Raw genomic sequence first — 24,735 nt, 5'->3', positions numbered from 1 at the left:
ACTTTCAAGATGGCTCCCTTACAACACAGAGGCCTCAGTTTTTGACTGGCTGTTGGCAGGAGGCCTCAGTTCCTCATTACATGGGTCTCACCACAGGCTACTTGAGTGTCCTTAACACATGGCACTTGACTTCTCCCAGAGTATGTGATTCAAGAAAGAGCAAGGTGAAAGCCTCTGTGTCTGTTATGAACTCCGTCGCTGTCACCGAATTCTATTCTTTAGAGGCAGGCCGCTAAACACAGCCTACACTCAAGAGGGGAATTGAGCTCTACCTCTTGAAGAAAGGAAATCAAAGAATTTGTGGACATATTTCAAAACCACCATACCAGGTGCTGAAAACTTCAAAAGCAGAAAGGAACACTAAGTATTACAGAGGTAGTAATTGCAGGAAGCAGCCCAAGAGCTGGGGGAACAAAGGGAGGAGGCTGAAATTATTAGAACTAAGAAGTTTAGAGAAGGGGTCTGAAGCAGCTGAAGCTCAGATCTCCAAAGAGGCAGCAACCAGCTGGTGCTGACGTCTCTGAGCCCAGAGGAAGTTCCCACGGGTCTGAGAACCAAGCTACTGTGGAGGAGGCGTTGCTCAGTGATCACTGGTGCTCTGAGTGGGCACAGTAAAGCTGGTTCTGTGAGTGTTAAAAAGAAGAATAGGGGCCGGCCCCGTGGCTTAGCAGTTAAGTGCTCGTGCTGTGCTGCTGGCGCCCGGGTTCGGATCCCGGGCGCGCACCAACGCACCGCTTCTCCGGCCATGCTGAGGCCGTGTCCCACATACAGCAACTAGAAGGATGTGCAGCTATGACGTACAACTATCTACTAGGGCTTTGGAGGGGAAAAAATAAATAAATAAAATTATTAAAAAAAAAAAAAGAAAAAGAAGAATAAACTGCAAACTGCAATCAACTACAAACTGGAATGAACGGCCACTTCCAGGAAGAAGAAGAGCTGTTGGAATGACACTCACAGGAATGGGAAGCAAACAAGGAGCAAGTCCCTTCTACCTCCTCCAGCCCTCCAGTCTCTCACCCACGCCCCCTCCTGGCGGATTCAGCAGGGAGGCCTATAGTAAAGTACATATATTCCTTTATCTAATAACAATATGTGTTCATTTAATAATAATAACTGACATTATCAAGTGCTTACCATATGCCAAGTGCTATTGTAAATCATGTAATCTAACAACTCTAAGAGGTGTTTGTCATTTTATAGGTGAGAAAACTGAGGCACAGAGAAGTTAATTTGCCAAAGTCACAACCAGTAAGAGGTGGAACCAGGATTTGAACCTAGAGAGCTGGTTCTAGAAGCTGCAAGCTCAACCACTCTGATAACAAATATTTATTGAATACTATCACTGTGCCAGGTGGTGGAATAAAATGTTGAGCAAAAACAGATCTAGTCTTGGTCCTCATGGAGCTGATAACTTGGTAGGGGAGACCATGAATCAGCTTACTACAAATGAAAGTAAAATTGAAATTGTGCCTGACGCTCCAAAGGAGAACTACATTGGTCATGAGAGGCTTTTATTTAAAAAAAAAAAAAGAGGAGGGGTTTGACCGAGTTAGGGGTTGGGAGTGGGAATGGGGCCAGACCAAGGAGGGGCTTGTAGGCCCAGGAGAAGGGAGAGGTTTGTCTTTATCCTAAAAAACAATGGGAAGCCACTCAAGGATTTCCACCAAGGTACTGAGGGTAGGAATGGTGAACCAGACTGGATGCAGGGAAGCTGGTTATGAAGTAACTGTCCAGGGGAGAGAGGTGGTAGTGAAGATGGAGAGAAATGGAAGGAGTTTATGCTTCTATTTGTAAGATATACGTAAGATGCTTAGGGGGTAATATTGACAGGATATGGTGATGAATTGGAGGTTGGGGAGGCAGCATTGAGGGAGATGGAGAAATCAAGTATGCACGACTCCTTCAATACTGTTGTCATCCATTGAGATGGAGAACGGGGTCTGCCTGGACCAATATTTAGGTGGTAGAATAGATAGAGCTTGGAAACTGATTGGTATCAGATGCTAAAGGAGATGGAGGCATTGAGTTTACCAAGATAAAATTTGATATAACTGCACTATCAAAAGCATTTGCCACTAGCCAATTTAAATTAATTAAAACAAAAAAATAAAAATGGAAAACTCAGTTCCTGAACTAGCTATATTACAAGTCAATAGGCGAGTGGCTACCATATTGGACAACACACATATAAAACATTTTCAATGCTGCAGAAAGTTCCAATGGACAGTGTTGCTCTAACAACTGGCATTTATTATGTTTTGAAGTGAACAAAATCTGTTCATCTCCATCTTTGCCTTTAATCCCATGTGATGTTGTCTTCTTGGTTTTCTAAGAGTTCAAGACAGTGCTCTAAACACTGACATCTCCCATGTGTTGTGCTGAGCTCTAAGGCGGCGTGACTCAAAAGTGGACTGCAGCTGGTGCCCATTTGCAAACTGTTTAATACCTGCTCGGGACAACGTAAGTAGAGACATTGAGAATAAGCTTTCAGAAAGTTTTCTAGCAAACTGACATTGCCACAACATTTTCATTGTATTTTACAAAAGTGCCAGTCTGCAATGGATCGGAAATTTAAAATGCTGGTCCTTCCCTATAGACTGCGCACCTGCAGTACTGCTCCGAGGTACCAGGAAGAGCTGGACATGGTTCCCGCCCTCCAGGGCTCAGGTAGGGTGGAGGCAGCCAGGGTTGACATAAGGCCTATTTGAGTTGAGCAAACATTGACATACTTGATAGACATCTGAAAATGATTCAAAAACACATAGAGACATTCATTCACTCATTTATTTATCTAGTATTTATTGAACGCCTATTATGTGCCAAGCACTGTACTAAGTACTAGGGATACAGCAGTGAACAAGAGAGACAAGGCCCTCACCCTTCTGGAGCTCACAGCTAGTAAGTAAGACAGACTGTAAACAAGTTTGCCGGAGCACTAACTGCTATGAAGAGAACAAAAGAGGGATGGGACAGAAAATGACTGCAGGATGGGCCCTCCTGGCTTATGGGGTGCTCAGAGACGGCCTCTCCAAAGGGGTGTCATTTGAGCTGAAACCTGAGGATGGGAAAGAGCCAGTCAAGAACTGAGCGGAGGGAACAGCATTCCAGGCAGAAGGAACAGTCGGCACAGTCTCGTAAGCTGAGAATGAGATTGGCCTGTGTAACAGGAAGAAGGCCAGTGCAGCTCGAGTGTGGGGAACAAGGGGCAGGGTCGCAGTAGAAGCTGTAGAGGTCAGCAGGGGCTAGATCGTGGTGCCCACACCAGGGAGTCAGGATTTTCTTCTAAGTACATTGTAACGTCTAAGCAGGGGACCAAGGCAATAATATTTGGGTTTTTAAAAGATCTCTCTGTTGTGTGGAGAATGGATTGAAGGGAGCCAAGAGTGGAATCACAGAGACCGGGGGAGGCTGTTGCAGACATCCAGTTGAGAGAGACTAGTGGCGGTAGAAGTGGAGTGGACAGAAGGTGACTCAGATCGAGCCTCTGCTGTCCACTGTCTGGAACAAGGGTTCTCACTTGGGATGACTGGATGGACTTCAGGAAGCCAACGAAGCCCCTGTAATTCTATTAAAAATTTTGTGTTTATGTGCTTATGAGAGGGTTTTTGTGTTTATGAGAGGTCTACCTTCCCTTATGATCTATCTGTAGGTAAAGAAACATTGGCCTAGGAACTAACACTCAGTAAAATGGTAGATGTTCTTCATTCACAAGACTCTGCATCTGAAGCCAGGGCATGAAACTCACCACCATCACCACCACCATTAAAAGACATCTGAGGCTATAATAAATTTTAAAAAAATGGAAAAAAAACAAGTATTGTTGAGTATGTGGAGAAATTGGAACCCTCATACATTACTGGTAGAAATGTAAAATGGTGCAGCTGTGGAAAACAGTTTGGTGGTTCCTCAAAAAGCTAAACATAGGGGCTGGCCCAGTGGCGCAGCGGTTAAGTGCGCGCGCTCCGCTGTGGCAGCCCGGGGTTCACCAGTTCGGATCCCTGGCGTGCACCGACGCACCGCTTGTCGAGCCGTGCTGTGGCGGCGTCCCATATAAAGTGGAGGAAGATGGGCATGGATGTTAGCCCAGGGCCAGTCTTCCTCAGCAAAAAAAAAGAGGAGGATTGGCAGATGTTAGCTCAGGGCCGATCTTCCTCACACACACACACAAAAAGCTAAACCTGGAATTATCACATGACCCAGCAATTCCACTCCTGGGTATATACGTCAAGAATTGAAAGCAGAGACTCAAATAGATCCTTGTACACCAATGTTCATTGCAGCATTATTCACAATAGCCCAAAGTTGAAAACAACCCAAGTGTCCATCAAGAGATGAATGGATAAACAAAATGTGGTATATATATATGTAGAAGAGAACATCATTTGGCCATAATGAAGTTCTGATACATGCTACAACACGAACCTTGACAACACTATGCTAAGGATAATAACCCAGACACAAACAGACAAGTATTGTATAATTCAGCTTATATGAAATAGCTAGAACAGGGAAATTCATAGAAACAGAAAGTACATTAGAGGTTATCAAAGACTGGGGAGAGAGGAGAATGGGGAGTAATTGCTTAATGGTTACAGAGTTTCTGTTTGAGCTCATGAAAAAGTTTTGGAAACATATAGTAGTCATGGTTGCACAACATTGTGAATGTAATTAATGCCGCTGAATTGTACACTTAAAAATGGTTAAAATCGCAAAAAAAAAAAAAAAGACAATCGAGACTACTTTTGTGGTACAACTACAACCGTTGCAAGTAGGAAGTGTTGATATGGAAGGAGCAAACAGTTATGAAGGAGGATGAGTAGTCCAGGAAGACTTCATGTAGCAGTGTTGTTTAGGGGAAAGTTGCCTAGAGGCAGTGATCATGAGCTGGGTTTAAGAGTGCGTAAGATTTCCACAAGCAGAGATGAGAGGAAAAGTTCCCAGTGAGCCCTGAGACCTACCTTCCTAAGGACTCTGGAGCCACTGCCTAGGTTATAATCTTGGCTCTGTTATTAACTGGCTCTGTGAACTCGGGACCTCTCTGTGCCTCAGTCTCCTCATCTGTAAAATGGCAATAGTAACAGTACCTCCTGCCAGGGTTGCTGTGAGGATTAAATTAGTTAATACACACAAAAGTATTTAGATCAGGACTTGGCACATAGTAAATGTTGTGCAAGTGTTAGCTAGTCAGTTTTTTTTTCTTTTTACCGAAAATAAATGTTTATTATAGAAAAAATCTAAAAAGAAAATAAAAATCACTTAAAATTCTACCACCCAAGGGACAATCACTGCTGTTTACTGTATGTTCTTCCACACTTTTCTGTACATAAACATACACATACAGAGTTTATCCACACACCTCTGTACCCTCTCTCCCTCAAGCCCCGCACATTCCTCCTACGTTCCCACCTCTCTCGAGCCCCGAGATAATGGAATTTGCCCAAGACGAAGCCCCACCCCTTGATGTCGTTTCGCGAAGCCACGCCCCAGATCGCTGCGCGCGCGCTCTAAGGCTCGGCAGAGGGCGCACTGCCGGGCTGCCTCAAAACGGAAGTGACGTATAGCATATGCGCAGTGACGACGAGGCGGTCGTCAGGGCCGGACGGCGCGCCGAGCTGGTGTCCGGAAGTAGGGGCTGCGGCAACATGCTCGAGGAGCTGGGTTTCATCCCGACCATAGGCGAGGATGACGAGGTGCCGGTGGAGCCCGAGTCTGACTCTGGAGACGAGGAGGAGGAGGTATGAGCCGGTGGGGTGGGGCGGGGGCGCGGCGGCGGGCAGTCCAGTCTCCTTGACTGCTTCCCTGCCCGTGATTCCTCAGGTCCCCGTCCCAAATCCTCAGCATCTCCTGCCAGGCCGGCAGGTGTCCCGGGGAGGGTCTCACTGGGACCACGAGATCTTGAGTTTGTTCGCCACTAGCTTTTGCTCACCTCGGCGCCTTTGCCCGTGCCATTCCGTGTCGCCTTGGTGACCTCAGTACCCATTCACTGAGCTGATATTTAAGCCGGGCCCTGTGTCGTAGAGAGCCAGAGGTGAAGCCAGTCCTGGTTCTTGGCCAAGGAGCCGTGGTTGTCCGTTCGTTCACTCAGCCAGTATTTATTGAAAACTTAACGCCTAGAGTTAAGCATTCGGGACATGGTGATGAACAAGATGGGCAAGGACAGCTCTCTCCTGAAGCTTATATTGGGGTGGGTGGTTATAGACATTAAGCAGTATGGCAATTAAAAAGGGATCAGTGACGTGAACAAGGTGCTCACCCTTCAAAGATCCAGCTGGGTGGTCCCCCCCCCCCCCCCCCCCCCGTGGCCTCACCTGCCTACTGACACCTCAGTTTGAGTGTCCCATGGCTTCTACAAATTCAACTTCTCCAAAGCTGAATTCTGGTCGCCCTCACCCTCCCAACCTACTCATCTCAAGCCAGAAACCTTGGAGTCATGCTTGACAGCTTCTTCCTCCAGCGTTCTGCAAGCTAGCACAGGAATCTCTCTGAAGCCGCTCCGCCTCTCTCCATCCACACTGCTCCCACCCTAGTCCAGGCCACTGCCTTCTTGTGTCTGGATACCTACAATTCTAACATATCTGGTCGCCAGCTCTTTCTCTTGCCCACCTCCTCTAGTGTATTCTCCACTTAGCAGCCAGAAGGATCTTTTCATTTCTTGAATGGAAAACTATCATAAAAAAGAACTGAAGCAAATATGGCAAATGACAATGCAAAACTTCAAGTATGAAGTGCTATACAACTATTGATGGTTAAAGTAGGTACCTGAGAAATGATATAGAATCATTACTAATAATAAAGTTTAGCGTCAGAGTTCTTATGAGATTGTTTAATTCAAGTGAGAAAAAAAAGTCAGTATAGCACTTTTTAGTTCTCAGGGTTTTTTCTTCTCAGTTTATCTTCCTGAAGCCATAGTTCAGTCAGTCCTTCCTTTCCAGTTTCCAAATGTATGGATTTTTAAAGTTATCTTTTTGTTATTGATTTCTAACTTAATTGAATTGTTGTCAGAGAACAGAGTCTGTATGATATTGATTCTTTGAAACTTATTGAAGATTTGCTTAAAGGCTTACTGCGTGATCAGTTTTTGCAACGATTCAACATGTGCTCAGAAAGCATGGGCATTCTCTAGTGGTAGGTGCAGTGTTCTGTATGTGTTCATTGGAGTGAAGCTTATTAATTGTGCTGTTCAAATTTTCTACAGATTTACTCATTTTTTGTCTGCTTGATCTGTCAGTTACTGAGAGAGGTGTGTTGAAATCTCCCATGACTGTTGTAGATTGGTCAGTTTCTTCTTGTCATCTGTCAATTTTTGCCTTGTATATTTCCATTCTCTTATTGAGTGCCCTCATTTCCTTCTTCCTTTTCTAGTGTTCTTTCATCTCAGCCCCATCGTGACTTTGCTTCTCCCTCTTCCCAGGGGCCCATCGTGCTGGGCAGAAAGCAGAAGGCCTTGCAGAAGAACCGCAGTGCCGATTTCAACCCTGACTTCGTTTTCACTGAGAAGGAGGGGATGTATGATGGCAGCTGGGCCATGGCTGACGTCATGAGCCAGCTCAAGAAGAAGGTGAGACTGACAGTGATAGGCAGTTCTAGGCCTTGGGCTGTTAAGGTTGAACAGTGGTTTTCGGAGTCTAACCGTGACCTCACTGCCTTTTTCCATCTACTTAGATTTAGCAGATACTGGAATTCCTTTGGAAATATGTGTGTAGTTTTGATGGGGTAGGGAGAGGTGGTCACAAATAACCCACAGTCTTGATTAAAACCAAAGTATAAAATGTTGCAAAACGGATTTCTTGCAGACTTTAGTTACAAACACATTCATTGATCTATAGATGACGTTTAAAAGTATCAGAAATATTTTATTTCCTTCCTTATAAAATGTCCATGGAGCTTTTCCTGGAGGAGGGGATGGTGAGTTCAGACTAACTTAAGTGTATATATTAAGAGAGACCCTTCTTGATTTCATAGACATTAAAAAGTGTAAAAAAAAACTCTTAGAGGAAATCTGATAATACCAGTCCAATGATTTAAGAATACCACACATTACATATAAATTGCTTGACCTGAAAAAATGGACATAGCTATGTTAAAATGGTCTGTTTTTTAGGTGTTCACTCCTTGTTTTGAATATTAGAGAGAAACCTTTGCTATATCAGTTTGTAACAAAGAACAATCTAGCAGGCATCCTTGGTAGTGGTCTTTTTGACAGCTAGCCTCTGCCCCACAGATACTGTCTCTTGCCAGGTGATCTCACATGGCATCACTGTTGAGGGTCCTTGGTTCCCACACAGCACAGGCAAAGCTGCTACAAATGTCACTGTCATCTGCTTATTTGCCAAGATCCCGTGCTTCTCTTTGAATCTGGTGAATAGGCTAGAAGATGCGTGAAAGTTATTTCCATTTCACGCACTTCAAAGAGAGACATTGCCTGCTCAGAGCAGTTTACTCCAGACTTCGCTGGTCCCTGTTCCGATTGAAATAAAACAGCATTGCCTTGTCAAGGTCATCTTGAGAGCATTTTTTTTCTTTTCATATGGGCCCCATATAATTAAAGACTTGGTCTTATAAAGCTTACAAAATAAGTAGACAAATAATTACACAGTTGATTGTGGTTGTGGTAAGTGCCATAGCAGTTCAGGGTGCTTTGAGCATGCATAAAGGGGGCCTGCCATTTCTAAATTTTTAGCAATATCCAGCATTACCTGAATTTGCTCGGATTTCAACATTTTAATTAATAGGCTAAATGATGTCTGATTGGTAAAGGGAAGAGTTTTTCCAAGTAGCATTCAGATCTACTGTGACATCTCTTGGTAATTATTTCATTCTGAATAGTGAACACCTTCTAAAATAGGGATGTTCTTATTGGTTCCAGGTAATTTAAAGTTTTTTCACAAATAGACCATTTATTTCATGGGTTTTTTTTGCCACGAATAATCTATGGATTGATTAATTTGTGCAAGGACAGATAAGCTTTTTCTATATTAGCATCTGAGACCCGACCCTCAGAGGAACCTTGCTTTGTCTCTTTCCCGTACGTGTATTTCTTTTTCATTTCTTTATTTTTTTTTTTTTTTTTTTTTTTTTTTGTGAGGAGATCAGCCCTGAGCTAACATCCGCCAATTCTCCTCTTTTTTTGCTGAGGAAGACGGCCCTGGGCTAACATCTGTGCCTATCTTCCTCCACTTTATATGGGACGCCGCCACAGCATGGCTTACCAAGCAGTGCGTCGGTGCGCGCCCGGGATCCGAACCAGCGAACCCCGGGCCGCCGCAGCGGAGCGCGCGCACTTAACCGCTTGCGCCACCGGGCTGGCCCCTTCATTTCTTTATTTTTATCTGCAGAGAGCAGCCACTACATTAGATGAGAAGATTGAGAAAGTTCGAAAGAAAAGGAAAACAGAGGTAAGAAAGCAAAGCTGTTACTTTTCTTTGTAGTGAAGCCCTGAGCTTTACTCTCAACATGACGCCACCATTCCTCTTTAGGCCTGAGTGGGAGGGCCGCTGGTGCAGGGAGGCTTCTTTGTGTGTCTGTTGTAAATATTCACTAAGAACCCGCATAGCCTTCTGCCCAGACTGGAGAGCATAATGTTGCTCTTTGGAGGTTTTGGATTTCCTGAAGTTTGTAGTCACCTTGCATTATAATGATTTTTTTTCCAGGATAAAGAAGCCAAGTCTGGGAAGTCAGAGAAGGAGAAAGAAGCAAAGGAGGGTTCTGAACTGGAGGAGCAGGAAGACCTTGAAGGGAAAGACGAGGCAGGCTCAGAAGATGAAGAATCAGAGACCGACTACGCGTCAGCTGATGAGAACATCCTCACCAAAGCAGGTGGGTGATACAGTGGTGCTGTCAGAAATGGACAGGAAATTGGAAAGTGTCCCCCTTTGCTTTGTAGGATTTCCTGTGCTCTTCTACAGAGTTAAATATAAGAGCTCCATGTTGAACTCCTTTCTTTTAGCTTCTCTTTTTTCCTAGGATTTTGTTAGGGTTATTGTACTTTGCAGGCAGAGTTTACTCTTTCCCCGTCTCCAGCCCCACAAACTGCTGGCACCTCTATGGCTCAAACTTATTTGGGGTGATAGGTCCCCCACATCCCAGATGAGTCCAGCCATAACTATTGAATGCTAAAGCATCGTGATATAGCGTAGTGGTTGAGAGCCTGCTCTCTGGAACTCGCCGAGTTTGCTTCCTGTCTGACCTTAGGTGAGTTACTTACCTGCACTGCTGTGCAATGTCCTCATCTGTGAAATGAGCCTGAGGACAGGTCGTTGTGTGGCTTCAGTGAGGTATCCACGTAAAGCACTTAGGACGATGTCTAGCAGATTGCAAGTGCTCAGTAAGTATGCGCCCTGATAGCAGCTGTATTTTTCTCCACAGATACACTCAAAGTAAAGGAGCGGAAGAAGAAGAAGAAAGGACAGGTGGGTATGGGCTCGGAAAAGAGCGTGAGCTTGTTTTTGCAACCTGAAAGAATTGTAAGGGCCCTTTTTGCTGAATTCTCATTCTGTCTTTTGGTTTCCTGGTGTAGGAAGCAGGAGGATTTTTTGAAGACGCATCTCAGTATGATGAAAACCTCTCATTCCAGGACATGAACCTCTCCCGCCCTCTTCTGAAGGTAGTAGCTTCTTTTGGCAACCATGAGAGTATTGCAGTTGCCCCCTAACTGGGCTCCCCACCCTAAACAGGGCTCTTTGCCTCCCTAAACTCTGTTGTCCACACAGCTGCCAGAGAACTCTCTTAAACAGAAAGTTCCATCTTGGCCTATAAGGCCCTGCCCCTTCTGGTTCCCTCTGATGATGTCTCCTACCACTCATTCTTGCTCTGGCCGCACTGGCCTCCTTGCTGGCCCTCAGACAGGTCAGGCATCTTCTTCCTCAGGGCCTTTGCACTTGCTGTTCCCTCTGTCTGGAAGATTCTTCCAGAAACCTGCTTGGGGTGCTCCTCACCTCTTTCAGGGTCCTTCTCAGTATCCCCTGCTCAGTGAGGCCTTCCCTGCCACCCCTGCTGTAAATGGCACCATGCCCTCCCACCTGCCCTCCCCGCCCCCTTGACTGCTATATTTTTCTGCATAGCATTTATCTCCATATGACATATGTTGGTTCTTGGCCTGTTTTTCTACCAAATTATAAGATTCCTGAGGGCAGAGTTTTTATTTCTTTTGTTTACTGCTGGATCCTCGGTGCCTAGAACAGGTCTCACAATAGGCACTCGATAAATGTGGAATGGATGACTGGGAGGGACTGCAGTAGTTACCACTTGTTTGGAAATCTGCCTTGTTTCATGCTGAGACTGCCCCTCCTCTTCCTGTGTGATCCTCTCTTTTCTCCCAAGGCCATTACAGCCATGGGCTTCAAGCAGCCCACCCCGATCCAGAAGGCGTGCATACCTGTGGGTCTGTTGGGGAAGGACATCTGTGCCTGTGCCGCCACTGGGACAGGTAAAACGGACAGGGACTTGGGGAGGGGAGAGGAGGCAGAAGGAGGATGTTCAACCTAGAAAGGGCTCTAGGTTGACGTAGCAAAAGACCACTTTGCTAAATATGCAAATATGAATTTTATATTTATAAATATATAAATTTTAATGCAGTAACACTATATATTCTTTTTAGTAACTTCTCTTTTTAAAAAAAAGATAACCTGATAGGGTTAAATAAAGATGACCTTCACCAGGTGCCCTACAACGTGTGCCCCGTGACCGTCCTATCAGGGTGTCTCTGTGACCGTGACCTCCTGTTGCTGCCATGATAGGTCCCCATCGTAGGAGTCAAGCCTTGTGAAAGGGATGTTCATTGCAACATTGTCTATTAGTGCAGTTAATAATATAGTAGGTATAGTCATGTAATAGAATACTAAGCAACTATTTTAAAAAAGTAAAGAGTATTTGAAGAAATAGGAAAATATACAAGTGTTTTTTAAAAAGGGAAGTTACTAAACAGAATATATAGTGTTATTACATTAAAATTTATATTTTTGTATTTCTGTCCATGTAAAAAAATTGGTGATATAGATACCATTACATTAATGTTTATCTCTGGTTGGCTGAATTGTGGGTGATTTTTATTTTCATATTTTTTAATATTTCCCAGATATTTTACATTGACCATGTGGTTTAAAACCAGAAAAACAGTTTTGTGATAAGTAAGTTGTTTCTTTTCCCCCTGAGCAGATACATAGGTTTTCAGTGCTCAGGTGAAAACCTGAACCTGGAAGGGACAGAAGCGCTCCTCATGCTCTCCTGCCCTTCCCTCCAGGGAAAACCGCGGCTTTTGCCCTGCCCGTCTTGGAGCGTCTGATCTACAAACCCCGCGAGGCTCCAGTGACCCGCGTGCTGGTGCTGGTTCCCACCCGAGAACTGGGCATCCAAGTGCACTCCGTCACCAAGCAGCTGGCCCAGTTCTGCAGCGTCACCACCTGCCTGGCTGTGGGTGAGTTTCTGGCTGAGGGCTGCCAGCCCCTAAGAGACTGGATGTGGTGGAGGACTGGTGTGCCCCAGCGTCTGAGGATGACAGGAAGGCCTTATATGATTGAACCCACCTAAAAATGGATGACGGGTTTTCATGGCAGATGATGGCGGGAGGGGAGAGGGTTTGATGGAGACTTAACCAGCCTTGAAACTTCGAAATTATGGAAAAAAAATTTTCTTGATACTGAACAAATTAAGGATGTAATTTCTGTGTCATGTGAATAATGAATCAGATATTATTTGTGACAGAATTTTTCTGATGATGTTACATCATATTGTTATCTAACCTTCATTTTACCCTCCCATGCAGTGGGAAGTCAAAGGTGATGTAAAAATACATCAATTTTCTCAGCTGCTTCTCTCAATCCTTAGATGTTTGAATCTATTCTGAAGTGCCTTTGTGTCACTGTCTTTTTTGGTTTTCACACTTACCACAATGGTGATGAAATAATTTGTGTCTCCCAACGTATTGTAAAATCCATGCGAGCAGGGCCTTCGTCAGTCTTGTTCTCTGCTGTTTCTTCTGCATCTGGTATGAGACCTGGCAGGTGGCAGGGCTCAGTCAATACCAGTGACAGAACTGGCTGCCGGGTGGGGCTCTTCTCTTTGTAGGTGGCCTGGACGTGAAGTCTCAAGAAGCAGCTCTTCGGGCAGCGCCTGACATCCTCATTGCCACCCCGGGCCGGCTCATCGATCACCTCCACAACTGCCCTTCTTTCCACCTGAGCAGCATCGAGGTGCTCATCCTGGATGAAGCTGACAGGTACACCTGAAATGGTGGGGCCCCAGGCGCTCTGAGGCCCCAAGGGCCACACCTCTGGACAGGAACCTGCCATCCTGCATTATCCTCCATGGCTCTCGCCATCGCCATTGGTGTGCAGTGCCAATTCAGCTGCTCACTTTTGGGCCTGTGTCTCTCCTTAGCCCAGATTATCCTGCTTTCTTTCTCTCTTTCAGTAACGTGATAGTCGAGAGGGAAGATAGGTCAAATTCTGGCTCAGCCACTTCCTAACTGAGATTTGGAAATGTTATTTTAACAGATTCTCAAAGTAAAACCTTTCCTTGTTTGTAAGTGGGGGATGAGAATCGTCCCCACCTCGCGGTGTTGAGGATTCAAGGAGTAACACAGGTGAAGTGCTGGTGCATGGTGAGGGTTCAGCAAACAGCCTCTGTTACTGGGATGCGGGACTCCCTCTCTCCTTCTTTCCCTCTTTCCTTCCTTTTTCCCATCCCTTCTCTCTCTCCCTCCCTTTCTCTCACACACGTCCCATCTGCTCACCTCTTTCCTTCAGGACTGATCACAATGAACTCTTATTGAACTGGACTAATGATGGAGGTGGGAGCAGGGGAGGAGGCCACAAATAACCCCAAGGCCTATTGAAGTTTACTCTCCACTTGAAGCTTCTCAAAACTAAACAGGTCCTTAACCAGGCTTCTGATCCCATCTCCCTCCCTCCCTCTCCCCATTTCAGTGAATGGCAGTTTTGTCCTTCCAGTTGTTTGGGCCACAGTTCTTAGTGTCATGCTTGTCTTCTTGTTTTCACACCTGTAAGGCATCCACTGGTAGTCCTGTCAACACATGCCCACCTTGGGGCTCTGTGCTGGCCACTCCCTCAGCATGGCATGACCTCTTTGACCTCCTCTGGTTCCTGCTTCACTTGTCACTTATCTAAGTGACATTTGTTGGCCACTGTCTGTAACGGTTCCTGCCCTCCTCCCACAGCCCCGCCTCATCCCTCCCTTCCTGCCTTGCCTTCTCTGAGATGCAACACCTCTTTCCCTCCCACATTGTTACCTGAATGCTCGTGTGGTGGGTGTGTTCCTCCTTTCCCCTAGAACATCACATTCATGAAGGGCCGGCTTTGTGTTGCTTACTGCCACATCCCATTGCCCACGGGCTTGTCTGGTACCTAGAGGATGCTCAGTAAGTGTTTGTTGAATAAGTGATTGGCTCCCCCAGTGCAAACGAACCATTCTTGAGGCCTGAGGGAGGTGGTGGAGATTGTTCTAAGCCCTAAGAGAACATGATCTGATTTAGGTTTAAAGGGGAAGGGAATTGTATTCTTCAAAAATGTCAATGTCTCAAAAGACCAAGAAAGGCTATGGAAGTTGCAGATTAAGGAGACCAAGGAGACGTGACAGCTAAATGTGATCCCTGATCGTCGACTAGAGGCTGGACTGGAGGGTGCAATACTGTCAAGGATTGAGTCAGTTGAAAAAACTGGAGTCAAAGCAATCTCACAGATGAATATTATCTACAGAGAAGACGGTCCCTTTGCAGTGGAGAGAGCTGGCAGACAGACACCGCCTCAACCAAGTGATGAAACTCACACCAGCGGGCTGGAACAAACTGACTGTCTGTGTCTCCTGATGGAGCGAGGGCGAAGCGCACAGCCGCACCTCTGTACGTTCCCCCAGTGAGGACTTACTGAATCCAGTCCCCGGGAAATAATTAGACAAATCCAGAGTGTGAGAAAGAGTGAGGGGACTTTTCTAGATTAAGGGATATTAAAGAGACATGACAACCGAATGCAACATAGGAACTTTCCTTCCTGGACTGAAAAAATAAAAGACAGCTATAAAATGACATTTTTGGGACAGTTAGGGAAATATGAACATGAACTGTGCTTTAGATCTTATTCAAACACTTAAGTTTCTCGAGTGTGATACTGATATTGTGGTTCTGTAGAAGAAGGTCATTGTTCTTCGGGGATGTGTGCCGAGATGTTTAGGGGTCAGGTGTTCTGATGTCTGTAACTTACTTTCAAATAGTTCAGAAGAAAGATAAAGCAAATGTGACAAAATGATGATAATTCTTGGTGAATCTTGATGAAAGGGTAAAATAATAATAATAATAGTAGTAAAGTAAGTAAATAAGTCCGAAACAACTAACAACAACAGCAGAACGTCGCCTCTCTGATGTTTCCTGTCTCTCCTTGCGACAGAAGGGAGCTCAGTTCATTTCTCTTGATTCCTTTCCTTCCTTGCCTGCCAGGATGCTGGACGAGTACTTTGAGGAGCAGATGAAGGAGATCATCCGAATGTGTTCCCACCACCGCCAGACCATGCTCTTCTCAGCCACAATGACGGACGAGGTGGGCCGCAGGGATTCTCTGTGGTGGGGTGAATGGAGGGGCAGTGCACGGGACCAGGGCTGGGCTGGAAGGGGTGGCCTGGGGTGAGCATGGGCATGCCTCACTCACTGCCTCTTGGCTGGCTGGTGAGCATCCCTGTCTTTGTGCCTGGCAGGTGAAAGATTTGGCTTCTGTCTCATTGAAGAATCCTGTCCGGATATTTGTTAACAGCAACACGGATGTGGCCCCCTTCCTGCGGCAGGAGTTCATTCGAATCCGGCCGAATCGGGAAGGGGATCGGGAAGCCATCGTGGCAGGTGAAAGCCCAGGGTGGGACTGGGTTGTGCCCTGGCGCCTCCTCCATCCAGTCTCCCCTAACCCAGTGTGTGGTACTGCCGTGCATCTGCTTGGTCACTTTCGCCACGAGTCATTCCTCCCTTTCTTTTATCACCTCTCCTTCCTCCCACCATCCAGGCCTCTTTATGTCCTGCTGAACTCCCAACCACTTTCCCCCAACTGCCCCTCTGGCCCTTAGTCCAGGCCACTGCTGTCTGTGGCCTGAATTGTTGCAGCAGCCTCTTCCTGGGCCGTCCTGCTTCTGCCCTTGTCCCCTGGTAATCCATTCTCCACACTGTAGGTCATTTAAAATGCTCAGATACGAACGAGCATTCACTCCTGTTACTTCCCTATTTAAAACCCTCTGGTGTCTTCCGTTGCTCTTAGATTAAAATCCCAACAAAAAATACCTAGTCCTGTAAGACCCTCTGGGACCTGGCCCTGCCGTCTGCAGTCCCCAGCAGTGGCACGTGTGCTCATGGTGCTCCAGCCACACTGGCTTTCGCTCTCTCACACCCACCAAGCTTGTCCTGCCTCGGGGCCTTTATATTTGCTCTTTCCTCTGCCTGGACTCTTCCCTCAAATCTTGTGGATGAGCCTACTTTGTCATTCAGCCTAATGTCACCTCTTCAGAGAGGCCAGCCTCAGGAGCTGCCTCCTCATCCTCCTTCACTCTCTCACTGCATTAATCACCCTTGGGAATTGGCCATTGGCTTCTCTGTCTGCCCTGGAATGTGAGCTCCACAAGGCCGGCCCTTGCCTGTCTCCCTGCTGCCAGGCACAGCAGCCACTTCGCAGGCGAGGAGGGAGTAGGTGTTGGAGGTGGCTGCAGCTCACTCTTCTCTCTCTGCCAGCTCTGTTGACCAGAACCTTCACCGACCATGTGATGCTCTTCACCCAGACCAAGAAGCAGGCCCACCGCATGCACATCCTCCTGGGGCTCATGGGGCTGCAGGTGGGCGAGCTCCATGGCAACCTGTCACAGACGCAGCGGCTGGAGGCCCTCCGGTAAAGGTCGGGGGGCGGAGGCTGCCGCCCATCCTTCAGAGAGTGCTCTCCTCATTCGAAAGAGGGAAAATACCGCTCAGAAGTTACGTTACAGCAATAGCAGGGGACGCAGATAGCACAGTTCCCCACTTTAAAAATTTTCGTTTCATCTCTGTCAGGTCATGTCTTCGGTACATTCAGAACTCCGACTTGGTAGGCTCCTGGAAGATGATACTCGTGCTCTAAGACTTGAGTGTGGGAGCTGCTGGGTGGGGCCACAGCAGGCGGTTCTGACTTTTTTTTTTATAATTTTATTTATTTATTTTTTTTCCCCCCAAAGCCCCAGTAGATAGTTGTATGTCATAGTTGCACATCCTTTTAGTTGCTGTATGTGGGACGCGGCCTCAGCATGGCCGGAGAAGCGGTGCGTCGGTGTGCGCCCGGGATCCTAACCCGGGCCGCCAGCGGTGGAGCGCGCGCACTTAACCGCTAAGCCACGGGGCCGGCCCATGGCGGTTCTGACTTGAGAAGACCTAGCACACATTGTATTCTCTGCAGCTTTTCCAGAGCAGGTGACATATCTGGGTCTGATAGAACGAGATTTGGAGTCAACCAGCTCCCATTCCTTGAGCATTCACTTTGCTAGGCCCTGTGCTTTTCTGTGTGATTTCTTGTTTAATTCTCAGAGAATGGAGTCAACTTGGTAGGAAGGAGGAAGCCTTTAAAACTCTCCACCTCTCTCAGGTCATCACAGAAAGGCTGTGCTACTTCCTATAGTCTTGCTCTGTGATTCTCAAGCTTTCTCATTTATAGGAATTGTTGTAAGGTGGTATACACAAAACTGTGTGTGCTCTACGTTATGGGATGTTTAAAGGAACGTGCAAGTGGCAGACAGGCTGACATTTAGGATCTGTCCCCACTGTGATAGTCGGTACTCTGCTGCTTGACTCCAGAAGGGCTTGGATTCTCTCTGCTGGCTCAGGCTCTTGTGGAGCATTATTGGGGTTGGGTATCCAGAGGAACATCTGTTTTGTGGCTATTTCCAGGCGCTTTAAGGATGAACAGATTGACATCCTTGTGGCCACAGATGTGGCAGCCCGTGGACTTGACATCGAGGGAGTCAAAACGGTGAGCAGGCCCCATCTTCCTTGAACTTTTGTTGGAAGTCTTTTTGCTTCGTTGTGTCCCCTTCCGCCAACTCCCAGGTCTGACTGATGCTTAACTTTGACCTTCCAGGTAATCAACTTCACGATGCCCAACACCATCAAGCATTACGTCCACCGGGTAGGGCGAACCGCGCGTGCTGGCAGGGCTGGGCGCTCGGTCTCTCTGGTGGGAGAAGAGGAGCGGAAGATGCTCAAGGAGATCGTGAAGACCGCCAAGGCCCCTGTGAAGGCCCGGATACTTCCCCAAGGTGAGCAGGCGCCACTGCAGCAGCTCAGGGTGGGTGGGAGGGACAGCGTCTTTCATCAGACCCTTTGGGATGGGGCAGGGGGCAGAGGGTAAAGAGAGCAGGTGCTTTGCAGTCAGGAGCCAGATTTGAATCCCAGCTTGGCCACTCCTTGCTGAGTGACCCTCAGCACCTCTCCCCTTGTCTGGGCTTCAGTCTCTCTGTGTGTGAAAGGGAATAATGATAGACTTGGGCCCAAAGTGCCCCACTCATAGGAATTTTCCAGCCTTTGGGAAGAGAAGCCCTCTTCTTGGGGCAGAATCCCCACTAGCCAGCCCCCCTTCCTCTCTGTGGGGGGCAGAGCCTGGGGAGGAGGTCAGCACTCATTCTTTTTGGATATCTTTTATTCCTTTTGTTCTTCTCATCCATAGGGGTCATATAAAGCACATCCTTTTTAAAGTTACAAAAATAATATGTATTCAGTGTTGGAAATTAGTAAATAAAATAAGAGCAAAAATGTAATTATATGTGAAAGAGTTCACCACCGTTAGCATTTAGGTGCATATCCTTTCAGACCTTTTTTCCATTCATATATGTCTTTTTTTTCTTCCATTTTTTTCATTTTCATTTAATTCATTTAATCAGCAGACAGTCATTGAGTACTGCTGTGTGCCTGGTGCTATTTATCCTCAGTATTGGGGATACTGCAAGAAACAAAATAGCTGATAGTCTGTTGGGAAGAAGACACAATAAATAAGCTAATAGTAGATGTGACTGAGATCAAGAGGAGGAGAGGTACGTACTTCAGAAAAGTTCTTTAGGAGAGGTCTCTGAACAGAAGGCATTTGCGTTGAGTCCTAGATGATAAGAATGAGGCAGCCATGAGCAGTCTGGGGACAGAATGTGCCAAGCAGAGAAAACCAAGGCAAAGCCTCTGAGGCAGGAACAAACTTGCTGTGGAAGTAAAAGAGAAGGAAGGCCAGAGGGCCTGGGGCATAGTGAGCAAGGGGGAGGTAGAAGGTCAGAGAGGTAGGCAGGGGCCACACTTAGGAGTTTGGAATTTATTCCAAGAGCTACAGGAAGCCTTTGTTTGGGGGTGTGGTTAAGGAGAGAAGTCACACATAAAAACCCAGTTTTTTATGTCACTAAATACAGATCTACATTATTTTCATCAGCTGCACAGCATTCATCTTTTTTTTGGTGAGGAAGAGTGGCCCTGAGCTAACACCTGTTGCCAATCTTGCTCATTTTGCTTGAGAAAGATTATCCCTGAGCTAACATCTGTGCCAGTCTTCCTTTATTTTGTATGTGGGATGCCGCCACAGCACGGCTTGACGAGTGGTGTAGGTCCGTGCCCGGGATCCGAACTTGTGAACCCCGGGCCACTAAAGTGGAGCATGCCAAACTTAACCACTCTGCCACTGGGCTGGCCCCTCATCTTTATTTTAAAGTCTTTTTGTTCTCTTCCCTTGAGATGTCATCCTCAAATTCCGGGACAAGATTGAGAAAATGGAGAAAGACGTGTATGCAGTTCTGCAACTAGAAGCTGAGGAAAAAGAGATGCAACAGTCAGAAGCCCAGGTGAGGCTATGAGGAGGGCTTTGGTCCACAGTGCTGCTCAGTAAGCAGCCTGCACGGGCCCCTGCTGCTTCTGCCCTTCTGAAGTATTGTGTCTGCCCAACATATCATCAGAGCCCAAGCATTTGCAGCCTGTGGTTTCCTGCAGCTGCCATATTATGTATTATCAGATGTAGGTTTCATGACAAGCATCCTTTTGCTGTCCCCACAGATCAACACAGCAAAGCGGCTCCTAGAGAAGGGGAAGGAGGCACCAAACCATGAACCTGAGAGGAGCTGGTTCCAGACCAAAGAAGAGAGGAAGAAGGAAAAAAGTATGTCTGGGAGGTTCCTCAAAAAGCTAAACATAGAATTACCACAGGACCCAGCAATTCCACTCCCTAGACCCTAAAGAATTGAAGATAGGGATTCAAACGGATACTTGTACGCCAGTGTTCATTGAAGTATTAGTCAGATAGCAAAGGGTGGAAACAACCCGTGTCCATCAACAGATGAATGGATACACAAAATGTGGTACGCACCTACAATGGAATGTTATTCAGCCATAATGAAGTTCTGATACTGCAAGGAGGAAGCTTGAACACATGCTAAGTGAAATCATCTAGACACAAAGGGACCAATATTTATGATTCCACTTATATGAGGTACCTAGATAGGTAAACTCATAGACAGAAAGTAGAATAGACATTACCAGGGTTTGGGTAGGGTATTGGGTACAATACCAGTTATTAATGGTTGCAGAGCTTCTGTTTGGGATGATAAAAAAGTCTGAGAGACAGACGATGGTGATGGTTGTACAATATTGTAAATGTAATTCTACTGAATTGTACACTTAAGTATGGGTAAAATGGCAAATTTTTATGTTATATATATTTTGCAACAATTAAAAAAATAAGTCAGGAAGATATTTATATATATTCCTCCCTCCACCTTTTTCTAAACCCAAATGAATTCACATTGTTCTGCACCTTGGTTTTTTCAATTAAATAGGCACAGATAGCTGCCTTTTTTTTTCTTTCTTTTTTTTTTAAATGGCTGCATGGTCTTCCATCATAAGGGTAGATTATAATTTATTTGATTAGTCCCTCATTGGGGGCCATTGAGGTTGTTTCCAGTCTTTTGCTGTTATAAACAAGTGATGTAATGAATAACTTTGTATAGATGCCCTTTCACAATTAAGCAAGTATATTTGATTTGCAGGATAAATTCCTAAAAGTGGAATTTATAGGTCAGATGGTATGTGTGTTTATTATTTTGTTAGGGATTGCAAATTTACCCTCCAAAGAGGTTGTACCAGCAATTTAAGAAATACTGCCTGTATTTGATGGGACAGAAAATTAGGGTGTTATGTATGTTAAGTTTCTGTGTTAAAAATAGAGTTATAACTATATTGTGGGAAGGTGTAGGGGAGTACAAGTGAACTAAATCCTCATCTTTCACAAAAGGAGGTAGACATAGACAGATAATGAATGTCTCAAATTAATTAATCAAGAAATAGTACAAGCAAGCATGTTATTTAGTGAGATGGAGGTAACCACCAGGAGAGGAAGTGATTGCTGCTTCTAAGTCCTCATGTACCAATTTAAAATATGTACACTTCTTATTGTAACTTTAAAAAGAGATATAAAACAGTACCTGAAATCTCATGCTCTCTTCTCATCCCAGTTGCCAAAGCTCTGCAGGAGTTTGACTTGGCCTTAAGGGGGAAGAAGAAAAGGAAAAAGTTTATGAAGGATGCCAAGAAAAAGGGGGAGATGACAGTGAGTAGCCTCCCCTTTGGAGTTGGGTGCCTGCCTGCTGGCATGGGTGAGGGCTGTCTGGTCTGTTCTGCAGTCACACGCCATCCTTCTCCCAGGCAGAGGAAAGGTCCCAATTTGAAATCCTCAAGGCACAGATGTTTGCTGAGCGGCTGGCCAAGAGGAATCGCAGAGCCAAGCGGGCCCGAGCAATGCCTGAGGAGGAGCCAGCAAGAGGCCCTGGTAGGCAGTTGGGGAGCCTGCAGGAACTGGTAGGAAGGTTCTGCCTGAAACCTGTGCTTGTGATCAGGGAGAAAATTGGAGGGATGATGATAAGAGCATTTCATTGAGTGATGAGTATGTACCAGTGTGTACAGCTGTCCTTTTATTGGCTCTAAGTGGTGAAGTGGCTCCCATGGTTAGTGGGGAGAGCTAGGATTTGAACCCAGGCCTTTCTGACTCTGGAGCCTAAGTCCTTACCACCTGCTACTTGGAGGAGCAGGTCAGGGTATAATGAAGCCAAGATGGTCATTGGTGCATTTCACGTGTAAATGGCCTGTTTCACTTTTGGATGCTGCAGTCATCCTTTGGAGCGGTTCTTTACATCTGGTACTTGTGATTCCTTATCCCTTTTCTGCCAGGAACTGATCTCTTATCTCCATGTCAATAAATCATCAGGCCAGAGCATCTGAGCTTGGAACCATTACCCTGAGTTTAAGGGGATTTAGGAGCTTGGGCCAAATAGGACATATCTAACCCATTTTCTCTGTGCACAGGCAAGAAGCAAAAGCAGGTGAAGAAATCTGTATTTGATGAAGAACTCACCAACACGAGCAAGAAGGCCCTGAAACAGTATCGAGCTGGGTAGGGTTTTTAAGTCATCATGGAGCTCCTGGTATTTTGATGAAAGCTATGAATGTTCTCCTTCCTTCCTCACTCCCAAGTCTCATGTACCTCTAGCTATATAATACATAATTTCAGGGGCTCCTGTCATCCCCCCACCAACCCATGTGTGAATCCCAGAATGAGAACAGGAAGAAAGAGATGTTAAGGCCCTCCTGCCTTGGAGGTGAAATAACACATTTTAGGTTCAGAAATAGAGCTTTCTCTCAGGGGAGTGGTAGAACCCCAAACAAAGGACCCTAGTTTGCTCTTGGGAGTGTGTGTCCCCACTACGTTCCCTGGGCCGGGGTTGGGGTGGGGACAGACTAAGCTTCCCAAGTAGTTTTATTATGTACATGAGAAGGAAGAGCCTCTTCCAGTCTTGTTTTAAAGCTGGGCCTGTACAACTCTATAACTATAACATACAACTATGTACTGGGGCTTTGGGGAGAAAAAAAGAAAAAAAACCCCAAAAAACAAAAAAACTGGGCCCTGACTTCCAAGTCAGGCCTGTGAACACACACACAGGCTTAGAACTTCAGGCCCTGAAAATGATGCATCCATGATATTGCTGCTTTGTGTGGGAGCCGGGGGGTGGGTTGGGGATGAGACCACCCATTTGTCTAACAGCTTGCCTTTTCAGCATCTCATCTTCTCTCACTCACAGCCCCTCCTTTGAAGAAAGGAGACAGCTGGGCTTGCCCCGCGAGAGACGAGGAGGAAACTTTAAATCTAAATCCAGGTAATGTTTACAGTTTTGGAGGGCCAGAGGTTTTGACTGGGACTGAGAAGAAATCTTTCATGGAAAAGGAGCTCCTCCTTCCTCTGTCTGGTCTTGGGGGTTGGTCTTTACTCTGCTTATTGTCTCATAGGTACAAGAGGAGGAAGTAGCCGTGGTGGCCTGAAGAAGTTCGTGGTGTGGCCTTTAGATCCCTTCGTTGTGAGAAGTCATCCAGGCTTGGTCTGTCTTTTCTCTATTTGTAAAAAAATTCTTTAAAACTGTAAGAAGTCTGTGTCATTTGTACATTTAAAAAAACTAGGGGCCGGCCCCATGGCTTAGCGGTTAAGTGCGCGTACTCCGCTGCTGGCGGCCTGGGTTCGGATCCCGGGCGCGCACCGACGCACCGCTTTTCAGGCCATGCTGAGGCCGCGTCCCACATACAGCAACTAGAAGGATGTGGAACTATGACATACAACTATCTGCTGGGGCTTTTGGGGGAAAAATAAATAAAATAAAAGTTTAAAAAAAAAAAAAAAAACTAAAAAGTTGGTGGGGGTGGTATGTAGCTATTTCCTAAGCACCCGTTAGTCAGCCAAGGCTCCCTTCTTGCTGATTAATCAGCTTTCACATAGAAATATACCAAATGGAAGATGTATTTTTTGGGAAGGGGAAGAAACCAATCTAATTTTATATTTTATTCCTGTCTCTTCCCTCAGTAGCACAGTCTACCCCCAGTCTACTAGCTTGGCACTGCCACGTACATATACTTGGAATGCATCTTTATGCTGGTAGAGGAGCTGGATGTGGAGTAAGGAAATTCTTGCCAGAAGTTCTTTTCTGTTGATGTCCTAGAACTGGAAGTTATCATTTACTGAGCACCAACTGTACCAGATGCTCTGTGTACTGAGCATGGTCTCATTTAATTCATCACACCTCTGTGAAGCAGGTGCTCTTATCCCCATTTTGCAGATAAAGAAACAGGCTCGGAAAGATGGAGTAACTTTCCCAAGTTGCATAGTTGGGAATTCAGGTTTTTGAAACCAGAGTCTACTTGAACCCATACCCTGACTCTTAACTGTGTTGTGGAAGTGCTACTGGAGAGATGGAAGCTCAAAGGGGACAGAAAGGCTCCCAGATAAATTCATTTCTTGTTGCAAAAAACAGCTTTTATCCTGTAGAATGGTAGTTCTCATCCTTTTCTAAATCATAGGTCCCTTTGAGAATTAGATGAAAGCTAGGGGGCACCCCTTGAGATAATTGTGTGTTTTCAGTTTATGTCACATATAATTTCAAGGAGTACAAAGACACCCTCCCCAGCACAAAAATGGTAACAGCCGGTAGCACATACTCTCGAAATTAAAGTGTGTGTTCAAAGCTATACATTTAGGCTGCACCTAACAGTTGCCAATAGAGAGTTCTAATTCACTAAATAATGTCACACCTGCATGATGGAGTGTGGTTCAAACTCACTGTATGTGCTTACAGAAAGATCTCCAAGCTAGGTCATTGGGCTAAAAAAGCCAAGTGCAGCACTGTGTACTTTTTTCTTTTTCTTTTTTAAGGGGTATACATTGCCTA

General features: G+C 45.8%; 1 protein-coding gene across 1 annotated transcript; it reads left to right on the top strand.

Annotated features, from left to right (window-relative positions):
- Nucleotides 1-5,601: 5,601 nt before the first annotated feature.
- Nucleotides 5,602-23,482, top strand: DDX27 (DEAD-box helicase 27). Its single transcript, XM_058562499.1, has 21 exons — nucleotides 5,602-5,738; nucleotides 7,415-7,561; nucleotides 9,339-9,398; nucleotides 9,654-9,819; nucleotides 10,369-10,412; nucleotides 10,520-10,606; nucleotides 11,323-11,428; nucleotides 12,242-12,415; nucleotides 13,066-13,216; nucleotides 15,449-15,548; nucleotides 15,703-15,844; nucleotides 16,718-16,871; nucleotides 17,897-17,978; nucleotides 18,087-18,264; nucleotides 19,715-19,821; nucleotides 20,030-20,132; nucleotides 21,484-21,578; nucleotides 21,674-21,797; nucleotides 22,331-22,418; nucleotides 23,104-23,178; nucleotides 23,309-23,482. The coding sequence occupies exons 1-21, from the start codon at nucleotides 5,646-5,648 to the stop codon at nucleotides 23,325-23,327; spliced, it is 2,295 nt and encodes a 764-aa protein (XP_058418482.1). The 5' UTR covers nucleotides 5,602-5,645; the 3' UTR covers nucleotides 23,328-23,482.
- The last annotated feature ends 1,253 nt before the right edge of the window (nucleotides 23,483-24,735 follow it).

Source organism: Diceros bicornis, chromosome 19 (genome assembly GCF_020826845.1).
Source record: "Diceros bicornis minor isolate mBicDic1 chromosome 19, mDicBic1.mat.cur, whole genome shotgun sequence".
NCBI classification, from domain to species: Eukaryota; Metazoa; Chordata; class Mammalia; order Perissodactyla; family Rhinocerotidae; genus Diceros; species Diceros bicornis.
This window is presented reverse-complemented; position numbering and strand designations above follow the sequence as displayed.

Bases quoted from the DNA above. Each gene is read 5' to 3' on its own strand.
- DDX27 (XM_058562499.1), top strand. From the start codon at position 5,646: ATGCTCGAGGAGCTGGGTTTCATCCCGACCATAGGCGAGGATGACGAG. The intron at 5,739-7,414 runs GTATGAGCCGGT...CCCTCTTCCCAG, and splicing joins CTGGAGACGAGGAGGAGGAG to GGGCCCATCGTGCTGGGCAG. The intron at 10,413-10,519 runs GTGGGTATGGGC...TTCCTGGTGTAG, and splicing joins AGAAGAAGAAGAAAGGACAG to GAAGCAGGAGGATTTTTTGA.